Below are 13,543 nucleotides of genomic sequence, written 5' to 3'. Positions count from 1 at the left end.
TGAGCTCTAAAGACTTAGTTTAAACAATCACAATATTTGACGTAACTAATGAAAGTATAAAATGATTCAAAATATTAATAGATGCCTTTCAAAACATAATATTTGAGAAACTGATAGTTGTCTCTTGGCTACGGCTACCTTTTCCTAATATTGGCACCATTCACTTACTGCGGCAGACTCTTGGTCAACTGTAGAAAAGCACAGCTGAAACACTGAAGATATATAGAGTGGTTCAGAGCAATCCTCTTACCTGTTAAGCCCTTTCAGTGTCTTATCCATGTTTAAAATGTCGCGCATCTTATACAAAAACCACTTGTCAATGGATGTGAGCTTCACAATCTCATCAAGGGGCATGTTGTTTTCCAAGGCCTGCCAGAAGAAGAACAAACACTTTCTATGGCCCCCATTTTCTAAATGTCCTGTTTAAGTGAAAACATAACAGCCATTCCTTTCTGCGTTATTTAGGGACCGGGGCCAGGCTACACCCCTGAGATACGAAACTGAGTCATTGGTGTACCTTGAAATAAACGTAGGGTGCTGTTAACTGCACCCACAAACGTCAGAGAAAGTACAACAGTAATGTGTGCTCACAGCAGTCCTAACAGGTCCTGTCTCCTCCTCCTTATTCGAATGGGCTACTATTTCCTAACTGACATATTTGGTTATAAGAAGGATCTGATCACATTATAAACCTACTCTACTGGCAGTTCCCCTCACTTTTTTACGCTTAATTTAACATTCAAAAGCAATGTGCTCACTACTCACTGAGCTGAATGCACTAGCAAAACTCCATAACTCCCCAAAACAAACCTTCCAAACTCAAAACGTGCACATTGCTATTAATCATATTTATACAAATATACATAATCCCAGTGAAAAAATAAGAGAAATATAAGGTCTATTTCAAAACTATTTTAGAATGGTATTTTATATTTTTTGAACTCAGAAGAGAAATGCGAATACCTAGTAACTCTGATGTTATACTCAACTCACGAAGTTGAGTTTTCTTAAATCTTCATTTATTTCTGCTTTAAGAGAGCCCATAATTGTAAGCTTTGAGCTGTATAGCATGGTTCACAGTTCACTTGACTAGAATAACACTTAATGAAAACACTCAAAACCATTTTTTTAACTTTGCCTATATTACTCTTACATAATTCTTCACAAAATCACAGTCATATGGCTGAAATCTACATTGGTCTTTGTCCCTAAAAGCTGCCAGACATTAGCAATAGAAGGTACATAGGAAGTAAGGTATCCATGCTTTTTGCAGGTTAAATAATGATTACATCTGAGTATGTAATGGCCCAGAATCGGGTAGCCATTTCCCTGAGAGGAAGAAAAACCTTCAGCCAGGCCTGCTTTCATCATGAAGCAAGCCTGCCAGCCCTGAAACACCATATTCCCACTCAGCATCTATACCACCCTCCCCCACTGGAACAAAGTCCATTATGACCCCAAATACATTGGAGACTCGTGAAATGTTCTCCAAATAAAAGCTAATGCCTGCATTCTCCCAAAGTCAAAAGAGGTGATGACCCAGTCGTCCTGAAATATGAAATCTGCAAAAGCCAGACCTCAGAGTACCTTGCCCTCCTCTGAGAATCATGAAAGCAGGTGGAGAGTCCCACCCTCCCCCCATTCTTTTTTCCTTTCAGCCCTGCACTGTCCTTATATTCTTTATCAAAATTGCCAAGTCCCTGGTTGCTGTGGAAATGGACAGTAATGATGACCTCTGACAAACAGGAATCAGTTCCCTGTCCCAGCACTCGGGCAGACAATAATTTATATCCCCGAGCCTGCACTTCTTGCTTATACACAGCACGCTCTGTGCAGGATGAGCCTCCACACGTTTGCCCTGCATCCCCATCTTTTGTCAGTCTGTTAGAAAAGAATGAGAGATTTGCCTGAGTTTTACAGCCTGGCTGGGAACTAGGAAATGCTATCCTTTTTCATCTGCTTCAAGTGGCAAAAACAAGATTGCTAGATTCAAGGAAAAAATCCATTTACTGCCCTTTCCCTGAGGGAGAAAATTATATCTATATATGTTTCTATATATTTACACATCCACACATATGAATGTCCTCGGCTACTTCTTAAAGACTAAGAGAGAAACAGAATACGCAGTGAAATGGCCTTCTAGAAACATCTCACTTTGTTGCTGCACCCCACCACTCCCGAAAAACATCAGTCTTAAGATGAAAGATTAGAAAATGTTCATCAGAGATAATAGTCTCTCCCAAAATTTCAATAGGACTTAACTATTTTCGACATAAAACCCATAAGAATGAGAAGAGTGTATATCAGACACTCTGAAGGAAACACCCCTGTTCTTTGTCAGCTTTCTGCAGGCCTATGATCAAATGCCAGTAAGAGTTGTCATGAGTTCGAATCACTGGGTGCATGTTTCTGTTGCTCCAAAGGCATTATATAAGTCATGTTTCTTTAAAGGTACAATTCATATTTTCACTAGCACATCCAACATGCACACACAGAAAAGGGCCAAGGGAGATTTGTGAACCCAGGGTGGTTTGACTGTTGGGAGATTAATGCTGCTGCTTTCTTAAATGTCAAAAAGCCATTTAGGGATTTCTGACCAGACAAATTCCAGCTGCCCGAGCCACCTTTCATAAAATCAGATGAGTCTGAAACTTCAAAACTCTAAGCACAGTAAATATAAAGAGAGATTAAAATGACACTTCGTTTGCATGAGAAGGAACTAGGGGGCAGGCATGAGAAAGGCGGGGCATTTTGTTCTACAAATAACCCCTCCAATAAGATAGTTACATGGCAAAGCCTACTGTCACAGTCTAGGTAGTCTGATGTTTAAATACAGAAAAGAGCAAAGGGATTATGTCAGGTTCTTTGGTGAGATGTACTATAGGACACCAGTGTATCTCCTCTCTAAATACTATCCCATCATTTTCAGGGAGCATTTGATAAAGGGTGACAAGAAAGAACAATTCAGAACTATAAACAGTACTGGGGCTGTGCATACTAAAAAGAGGGCCCATTTTGGCTCTGTGGGTGTCTTAACAGCGCAATGTGCCCATGGGTCCAAGCTTCAAGTTAAATTTTTAAAAAGAATACTTTTTATTACTCAATTAAAAGAATGTCTGATGAAATTCAGAGAGATGTCATATGTTAGAAAGGGATAGGAAAGAGGAATGTTTATGTGTGTGAGAGAGAGACAGGAAGTGCTTGCATGTGTGTGTGTGTGCTGGCTCCCAGAAGAGGTCAGAAGGCACTTTACAAATACTGGGCTGTTTGCAAAGCTAACTAAATCCTGAGGCCATTCCAGTTAAGCCCATATTACCTTAGCAATGGCATAGATGCGGGTGCTGGAGGGTTCAGACAGCTCTTTCTTCAGATCCAGGTTTGCTGGCCATTCCTTATTCATGGGGAGCCTGGGAGTAAACCCATCCACAGAGGGATGGCACATCCTCAGAGCCTTCTGGAAACTTTCCTCAAAGGTGCGACCGATGGCCATGACCTAGGATATAGACACGGAGCTTCTCTTGAAAGACCAGTCTCTATATTGTTAGTTTCTCACAGAATTAGCTGTGTGAATACTTTCCAAAACTTGACAGCTACAAAAGGATTCTGAGAGTATCCACAGATTTTCAACTTCTCTTCCCTGGTTGCTCTTCTCCTTTCTCCATGGTTTTTAATGCAATGAGTCTTTAACATTTTATTGGATTTTTACCAGCTAGTGAATGGAGCTATATTTCCTGAGAGGAAGGGAGACATTGCATGCACCTGTTCTAAAGCATAATAGTGATAAAATGAGGCACAAATGCCTAGCGCATGGGGATCCCCCTTTCAAAGACACATACCAATGTCCTTTAGATACAAAACAAAGAAGGAGAAAATGGACTAGTTGAAGAATACCAGTCGGGATCCATGACACCTTGGCTTTTCTACAGCTAAGTATTAATATTAGTAGACTCCTAAGAATCACAACAAATACACATAGGTAATGATTTTTAATCTACGTGGAGGTTAAATTTCACCATGACAAATTTTATATATCTCCTTACAATATTTACAGCTAAGTGTATCTGATTTTAAAAAAGGACAATTTAGTCTGAACCAGTTGTCGCTCAAAACTAAATTTAATCTGGCCTTACAGCCTACCCAGTTATTTTAGTGGATGAACACTGCCTTTGAATCTCTCCACAGAACAGTGTGTTACTGTACAGTTTTTGGCTCCAGTTTAAAATACCAATGGTTACAACACTGCCTTCAGTAAATTTTCATGATTCCTCAGAAAGACTCAAGTCCATGTTAATGACAGATTATAAAACTGTGTGTCAAGTATGTGAAAGATACATATTCAAATACCACCAATTTCAAGCAGATTAACCTTTTTACACTGTCCCAAATGTAATTAGAAGTACAGGGAATTCCCAGGAAGCAGGGATAAACAAAATACCAGGACCTTTCAGCTTAGCGAAAGGGAGATAAATATCCCATTATAATTTCTCCTTTTGGAACAGTTGTACTTGAAGGTTTGTGAGAGCTCATGTCATCTGCCTGTCTTCTATAGAGATGTGATAATGTGGAATACAAAAAATATATTCGTATAGTGTTATGCCAAAATGCCTTTAAAAATCTGTACATGTATCCCTCTTCTTTTTAAAATAAAGTTGTAAGAGATTTTTAAAAAAAAAAAGAAAAGAAAATGAAGACACAATTCACATGAATGAACTAAAATCTAAATGGACTAAAATACTTCTAAGCAGTTGTCTGGTTTTGTTCATTATATTATATTTGGGTGTGGCATTTGTACATGCGTGGTATACTCATGAGTAAGCATGTAGATGTGTGGCATGCACTTACTGGTCCATGTGCTGTGGCGACCAAAGCTTGATTTGGGGATGGCTTTATAAACTGCTTCTCCGTATTAGTTTTTATGACTAGGTCTATTACTGAACCTGGAGCTTGCCGTTTAACTAAATTAGACGGCCAGTGGACAGCCAATCAACACTCTCCACACCCCCACCTTCCTCCCAAACCTGTCCCCACCTAGTGCTGGGACTGCAAGACACACACCATCACCCCTGGCCACCTAAATCAAATCCTCATGCACATGCAACGAACATTTTACCAACTATCTTCGCAGCACTTGTCTGATAACTTTTATATTGGTTTATTTTCTATATTTGATTATAAAACAAATTTCATCTCAAACATAATATGAGATATATATCATATATACATATATAGATGATAGATAGATATGTATACGTGATATATACATAAATATATGTGGAACTTTGAATCCATAAAAATATCATGTAACAAATAACATAGACTAACCCTCAAAATAAGCACTGTTGAAACACCAAGGAGGAAACGAAGCTTCTAGCAGTCAGGAAAACAGTATCCAGACAGCCATTTGCCTTTCAATGCTATGAAGGAGTTGACAAAAATCCTAAAACAAAATATAGTGTGAATGGAGTTCTAACTCCAAGACTCACCTCGCCTACACTTTTCATCGAGCTACCAATTCGGCTGGATGTTCCGTGAAAACGGTCAAGATCCCAGCGAGGAATCTTGGTCACCATGTAATCTAAGCTCGGTTCGAAGCAGGCTGATGTCTTCCCAGATACGACATTCTTGATTTCCGGAAGTGGGATTCCCAGAGCGATCTTGGCTGCGATGAATGCCAATGGGTAGCTGTAACAATGTAACAATGTAACAATTCAGGAGGTAGAGTTAGCCTACCTTCATTGGTTGGTTGGTTTTTAAATTCAAGCAATAAGTACTGAAAACAACTCCAAACTTGAATGAATCTTTCTTTACAACTCTGGTATCAGTCCACTTCAAGGTATAAGACACCTGATACCTCCTCCACATGAATATTTACTGGCCATGTCCAAAATAATGTGATTCAAGATAAAGCCTGCTGCAGTGGAGAATCTGCTTTCATGCCCTAGCTTGAATTGCTACAATCTCCAGGCTTCATCCTTTCAACACAAAAATCAATAGGTTTTGTGATAAATAAGATTTTACCTCTGGTGCCTGTGTTTAATGTCCACTTAGATGAAAATCTGCAAAATAATCTCTGAGAAAACGGGTTCATATTTGTATCTAAAGAGACAGCGGGAGCTCAGTGTATTGTACATGACCAGAAAATATGGGCTTTGCAGGTCTGAGTCCTTGAGTCCTTGTTCTGTCTCCAAATATTTGAACTTTGGGATCTTGTATATATATATAAACTAACACTCTGGCCATCTTCTGGAATGTCAGTTCAGATAATTTTATTTAGTAAGATAATTCATAGAACTATAGAATTAGATATGAGTTATTTGGTAAAAGTGCTATGCCCGAATTCACTAAGTCTATGGATGAACCAAGGGAGAATCCGGTCTTCTGAAGTCTGTGTAGAGGGCTACAACCTTGCACTTCTCCGTAGCTACATAAAAATACCAACGAAGTAAATATTTTCCTCATTTAAATGCCATACAACTTAAATGCCAGATGCTAAAAATATCAATAGAAACAAAAGGTTTTGTTCACTTTCTTTCCAATTCTGCTTGCTAGCAGCTGTTAAATGGACATTGGATTTACTTATTTTGTTCTAACATTTACCCCTGGATAGAGCCTATGTTGTGAATTCTTGTGGACGTTTTTAAAGCTCATTTGTTAGTTATAAGCTGATAAATAATTGTGTACATTTTATTGTGTCTATTTCTGAAATCAAAATAACCTGTGCTGAAATGTTGAGTTAAATCCTTATCAGCTGCTTGCATAGGCAGTTGGGAACCAAAATTAAAGACTAATGCTCACTCTTTAACAACATCTGCTATATCCAATTAAGAAGCATATTTTTCAAAGCCGGTTTGGGCACCCAGATTTTGATTGGTTTACAGTTAGTCAGCAAACCTAACAATACCATTTGTCTCAACCTGCCATCAAGCTCCTTAATAACCATGTCTTTGGGGTTTTCCAAATCTTCTGGAGCTAAAACACAGGAAATGGAGTCAAATTTTATAAATACAAAATGGCCTTCTGTGTTGACCAGCAGCCAATTCCAACCATTTCTACCTACAAAGAAATCGCAAACATGTGCCCAGCCCTTCTGATCTTACCCAGTGGCCTTGGAGGCCAGGGCAGAACTTCGGGATAGCCTGGCATTCACTTCAATGATACAGTACTCCATAGAAGTGGGGTGAAGAGCAAACTGAATGTTGCATTCGCCCACAATGCCCAAGTGGCGAACAACATTAACTGAAGTACGTCTCAACATCTGGAACTCTGCATTGGACAGTGTCTGGGCCGGGGCCACGACGACTGAGTCACCTGTTGACAAAAACGTTCATTATTCGTTGTTACATTTCCAATAGCCAGCTTGAATGTCCTAATCTACTAAAAAGGATTCAAGGCATAAAGTAGGCTCAAGATCTGAGGAAAGGACTAAAATCACTATTCACATTCGTATGAGTGAAATGACAGGTATTCCCCATGACTTTTATTTTGTCCACATGATTCTGATAACTCACTTATAGAATCAGCCCCCTAACTTTAGCCCCATTTGTCTAGTATTAAAGCTTAATTGTCAGCTTACTAGATTCACATCAGACCCTCAGCTTCTCGTCCTTCATCTCAAATGTCTCTCAAGTTCTTCCTCCCAAAGAATACTCTCTCCCTCTGCTAGAGGACTTCAACCCTCTCCTCTCTCCCTCTTTGAAGTTTTAATCCCAGGATCCTTGTTACCCTACCTTCTTCCTGTAGACAGAATCAGCTCCCCTTTCCTTGAGAAACCTGTCTCCAACATTGTCAGACACACAAAACTCTCAATCTCTTCATCTCTAAACACGTTGAAAGTTCGCCACATTCCTCATTCCTCCTTACTGTACAATGCCGTTCCATGTGGGTCCCATCACTAAACTGGAGTATCTAATTTTTTTTCTTGTGAATAGCCAAAAAACCCAAATGAAATCTTCATTCTTGACCTAGCATAAGAACTAATATTGCTACGAAGAAAGATCTTTTGTGAAATACGTTCTTGCATTGACCTGTTTGATACTTTCTCCACCTAATTTTCCTCACAACCCACTATCTCCTTTGCTTCAACACTGATTCTCTTTGTCCTTCCCTAGAAATTGAATTGTTTTCCATCATCCAACATTTAACCCTCTTCCCAACTCTCTCTATGCCTATATCCTTTAAAGGGTATGTATGCCTCTAGTTGCTATTATTTCTTCTGCACTAAATGATTTCCAATGAATCTGTATCGCTTTCATTTCTGTATTTCCCTTGATCCCACTCTAGAGTTCCAACTCCTTCCTCCAAATGCCTCTCATCTTCAATTTAACATTTCTGGAATATAAGTCATCGCCTCTGTCCTGTGGAACCAACCAGTTTAACTTGCTAAAAACCTATTTTCAATACAGTGGAGACTGTGCTCCCAGCCACTAATGCTTCAGTGTGCTTTAAGGCTTTGCAAGCCCCATCTTTACTTCTCAACACTGTCATGGCTCAGATTCATGCTTTATCTGATCTTCCTCCATTGAAATCAGGATTACAACATCTATCATGCTGTGAAGTCCAAACGAAAAGTGAGAATATTTTCAGTGCTATAAAATACTGTGCATGAACATTAACTGTTATAATCAGTCCACCAGCTGAGACTGATAAAGTACCTTATATAGGCTGCTATGGCAGTCCAGGCCTGGAGCCAAAGGCATGACTGTAATTCTGGAAGATTCTTTGCCTACCTGTGTGAACACCCATGGCGTCAACATTTTCCATGTTACAGACTGTGACACAGTTATCATCGGCATCTCGGACAACTTCATATTCTATTTCTTTCCACCCTGTCACTGACCGCTCCACCAGGATCTGGTTGGTCATAGCAAATGCCTGGAGATCGATGGCAGAGATACCAAAGATTTAAGGGAAGGCTCTGGTTCAAACGAGGACATTAAGGAAAGTGCTCTGACCTACATCCTGGTCAGCTCTAAAGTCTTAAACCTCATCTCCGTTCTCCCCCACTTTCCAGAAAGCATGGTGGGGGGTCTGAAAAATCAGTGGGACCAGGAATAGCATCCCGCAGTGAATGTGCTTGATTTGGGTTATTGAGGCTTGCCATTCAAAGTGCTGATATGACATTAAATCAAACTAATTTGGGAAAAAGAGAAAATAATTGAGCAATCAGGCAGAGGGAAATGAAATTATTTCAGTAGCTCAGCTTCTGTGAAACCAGAAAATATGATAAGTACAAATAAATGTGAAAAAAAATAAGTCTAGAGATTTGGGCTTTTCTCCAAAATAGCTGAGGGTGCTTTGTACAGTGACACACACAATACAAGTTCACTGGTGCTGATGAGGAAGAGAAGGAAGATGATGATGCTTGTAAACAGTTAGCCAAGATGGCATATGCAACTTGGGAATTAGAAGAATCATATGCAGCTATTATTATGGTTAATCACTGCCTAAGTGCTTAAATACTCTGAGTCGTATATCATACATGGCTGATTAGACAGATATGAATTAGTGTAATTACCATTTCATATTTACTGCGTACCCACAGTATGGCAGAATGATGAACTCAATATACGAAAGAGATGACCTCTGACCTTAGGACATGCAGTGAATGACAACTGAAGGCAAAAATATCCTTTTATCTCACAACAGATTTGATTTTGGATGACAGAAAGATGAAAAGAATTTTCATTTTATTTCAAATTATTAGTAGGCTGCATGGTGCAGTGACAACTCAATTTAAATTTTCTACAGTGGATCTCAACACTGGGTGTTTTGCAACCACAGTCATCACTGTAGGCTTTAACACATGCAACTGAAAGTGTGACTCCTTTGTCCCCGCATCTGCCCATAATAAGGTTTTCAAAGCAGTTAGGACATTGCAGGGTTGCTGCTAACAAGTAATGATTTAATTTGTCATTTGGGTTGTTTGCAGAAAGAAGAAGACTTGAAGACAAAGGGAATAAATTCTGTATTTTAGTAAACTAGGATAGTAATTTAGACCCAGGAAAAACTGGCATCATTTCTGCCAACCTCCTGGCCTTGCTTTTAAATTCTTTCAAGTCTCTGATTTTACTCCAAAGTTAACTTTAGCACCTAAGTGACTTAGCATAGCATCTAGTGGCTCTAATTATAACATCAAATGAATAAAGGGAGAGATTGGGAGGTAATGATATGACTAGTTAATCTCAAGGAGAAAAAAATAAAGATTTTCAAGAAGGAAAATATTCAACAGCCACAGTTATTTTAGCAGAGTAGAAATAATTGAAAAATATTTTGCCCCAAACTGTCTTCATATTGTAAATGTTCTATATAAAACATTAGAAATCCAGCATGCTTTATTTTATGGAGAAAATATATTTAATACAGAGAAGAGTATGCTTACTGTCTCTAAGTACATTGCTGATTTTAGGAATTCCTAACATGTAACATGCTATAGCAACTATATCTTATAACTACATACACATATTTTGCTTTAAGCAAGTAACTCCCAAGTCCTGCATGTGGAAAGGAAACTTTCCTATGAGATGTGTTGCCTCTTGTGTTTATAATACAGGCAGCTTCAGGAAAACTAAATCTAAGTTGTTGGCTTGTAAAGATGCTACTTACAAGTGCCTGAGTCTATTTAATTGTATTTATGTGGTCTCCATTTTTCAATATCGACAATTTAAAATCTTACTTTATTTTAATTCAAACTTAAAAAAAAAACATGAAAGCCATAAACTGTGTGAGGCTGAGATGCCCACACAAATGGCATCAGCATAATGATGTCAAACTCATCCGCATGCTGCGTGGTTGTCCTAGCTACACTTTTCTTTCCTCACTGAGAGTCGCCACTGAGTCTCAGTATTGCCGGCCATTGTTCTCTAGAAGCAGACTATGGACAAACAACTCTGGAGCGAGGTTTTGTGTGTTTCTCTCTGTTTTGTGTTGAGCACCTTTTCTTACTGCAGAGAGTTGCGGTAGATCTCTCGGAATGCATTTAGTGATGAATGAATGTGCTTTTGATAGAAAACAATCTTTAGGTATTCAACCTTCCCTTGCATTTTTATTTGTGTGTCGGCAAAATCCATTCGTATTCTTCCCAAAAGTCATGTGAAAAAACAAGGCATTTCTATTCTGCTCCTCTCTTAGCCAGTAAAGCATATTTTAACAATGTGACTTGCTGGACTAGATTGTGAAAGACAGGCAGATGGGGTCAGTAGCAAAATGAAAATGGACAGACAGGTAGAGGGATTGCTGGTTTGCCTAAAGCCATATGGGTTGTAGATTTGTGCTTTTCCCCCTCTCAATATCCATTTGAGGATAGAACATTGCTAAGGAAATACTTACCTTTGTGCCAAGGTCTATTAAGGTCTCCTTATTGGGACAGATGCCGGAGCCTAATCCACCCAGCGCATATGCAGAGCGAATCATCACAGGGTAGCCAATGGTGTCTGCTGCCTTTAAAGCATCTTCCATCTGTGAACAAAATGAGGATATTGAATCTGAAAAATTCAACCTCTGGACACCTCTGTCTGTGTGTTTGTCTGTCTGTGTGTGTGTGTGTGTGTGTCTATGTTTTTCTCTCTTTGTCTCTCTGTGTGTCTCAGTCTGTCTCTGTCTGTCTGTCTGTCTGTCTGTCTGTCTCTCTCTCTCTCTTTCTCTCTCTCTCTCTCTCTCTCTCTCTCTCTCTCTCTCACACACACACACACACACACACACACACACACAGTCACACCACCACGAGATCCCAGAAACTCAGGATAATTGACTGACTTGCACAGAAGAAAGTTGTTTTATCTTCCCCTCATCTCTGTCTAAAAAAAAGATGTCACTCTAAAAAGTTAAGTAAAGCATGGCGGTAATTTTTTCACTTTTATCAAGTGAAATTGAAATTGTTTTTTTAAACACTGAGCCATGACCAAAAGCAGAAATAATCATCACTTATTTTAGAATGAAAGATACGCAGACAATGGTATTTTTAAGCTCTAGTTTGAAAATTTATCATTTAAAGAAAAATAAGAAGATGTTTTCTGTTCCTGAAGCTAACATGGAAAGAGAACTATGTGCCATTCGGAACACTACGTAAAAGAAGATATTCATCTTTTAAATTTATTCTCAGAACAGTCTCTTCAGCCTGGAAATTTTTTAACTTACTGAATACAACATATGGTGGCTATATTTTTCTGTCATGGAATATTATTACACCACCAATGGGAATGTAATTACACCTTCCCCATATGCTGGTTTCTTATCATGGGGAAGCAAAGACATAATTATATCTGGCAATGAAAGTATGAATGTACAGCAAGAGATTCCCAAAGCATTCAGGAGAGATCCCATGGGGTTGTTCCTGATTGACAGTTTTGTGGTCTGCATGTACTTGGTAGTGTTCTTTTCTGAGGCAGATACACCCAGTTTTAGTCATGACTGAATTACCTGACCCATCCCTAAAGTTTTGTCTATTTCTTCAATGGGAAGGTTGTGTTTACAGCTTCCACTTCCCACTTCAAATGTGTGTGTGTGTGTGTGTGTGTGTGTGTGTGTGTGTGAGAGAGAGAGAGAGAGAGAGAGAGAGAGAGAGAGAGAGAGATCAAAGTAAAATTAGGGCAAAAGGAAGTGTATAGCTAGTTGATGTTTTTGGGGGGGAAGGGGTGTTTGGTAATAACCTAAAAATAGGCAGACTGTATAATGTAAAATGAGTGTAGATATAGGAAACCCAGATCTATATCAAAAATATGCTCATCCAGGATGAGTCTTGTTGACTAAGTTCATTTCATTCTTAAATATTTATTTCATTTCAAGAATCCAATTTTCGGGGCATTTGGGCTTATACTCAACATGTGTGAATTACTACAGAAAGGAACAGAAAGCAAAAATTACATCATCTGTCAGAAGTCATGATTGTTGTTATTTTCAGTTCAAGAGATCTTGGGTGCTTCAGCCTCAAACAAAAGGGAATTCACCTGTAGGTTTTTATATTTTCCTTTGCAGAGTAAAATGCCAACATCTATGTCTCAAGTTTTAGCACGAGGTGCTGCTATTAATTCACAGTGTTTCTTTGAGACGAAAATACTGTTAAGAACATATATGTAAATATGAAGATTTTAGAGATAATTATCAGGCCTGATACACCATCTTCTATGCAGTCCAAGACTAGTAATGTGTGCCCAGCGCCCTAGAACAAAGTGCCTTACTGATTCCACTGCAAAGCTAGGAGCAATCTTCTCGTTGATCTCATTCAGCTTATCTGAGAAAAGCTGCCTGTCTTCTGTGGCCATAATAGACTCAACTGACGTTCCCAAGACCTTCACTCCATATTCCTTGAGCACACCCCTCTTGAAGAGCTCCACTCCTACAGAAGAATTCAACAAAATGGGATTTCTTAATCTCAAACTCTGTGCCTTCTTAACAAACATTAAAGACATTAATTACAAAAAAAATAAGTAGATGGATGAATGAATAGATAAACACCCTAGGACTGGAGAAAAATGGTTCAGCAGTTAAGAGTACTGGCTGCTGTTGAAGAGGATGGGGATTCATTCAGTTCCCAGCATCCACATGGTAG

The 13,543-nt window shown here is 38.9% G+C and overlaps 1 protein-coding gene across 1 annotated transcript in view; it reads right to left on the bottom strand.

Annotated features, from left to right (window-relative positions):
- Positions 1-13,543, bottom strand: part of CPS1 (carbamoyl-phosphate synthase 1) — a gene marked incomplete at both ends in the record, with an annotated part of 104,874 nt that overhangs the window by 51,648 nt on the left and 39,683 nt on the right. The window contains 7 exons of the mRNA XM_080932798.1: positions 251-369; positions 3,317-3,493; positions 5,484-5,682; positions 7,098-7,308; positions 8,727-8,871; positions 11,326-11,454; positions 13,173-13,330. Of these exons, the coding sequence (XP_080788924.1) occupies positions 251-369; positions 3,317-3,493; positions 5,484-5,682; positions 7,098-7,308; positions 8,727-8,871; positions 11,326-11,454; positions 13,173-13,330 (1,138 nt within the window). The remainder of the gene's footprint in view (positions 1-250; positions 370-3,316; positions 3,494-5,483; positions 5,683-7,097; positions 7,309-8,726; positions 8,872-11,325; positions 11,455-13,172; positions 13,331-13,543) is intronic.

This window comes from Micromys minutus (genome assembly GCF_963924665.1).
Source record: "Micromys minutus genome assembly, chromosome: 19".
NCBI classification, from domain to species: Eukaryota; Metazoa; Chordata; class Mammalia; order Rodentia; family Muridae; genus Micromys; species Micromys minutus.
Note: the sequence above shows the minus strand (reverse complement) of the source record. Positions and strands in the feature narration are given on the sequence as shown.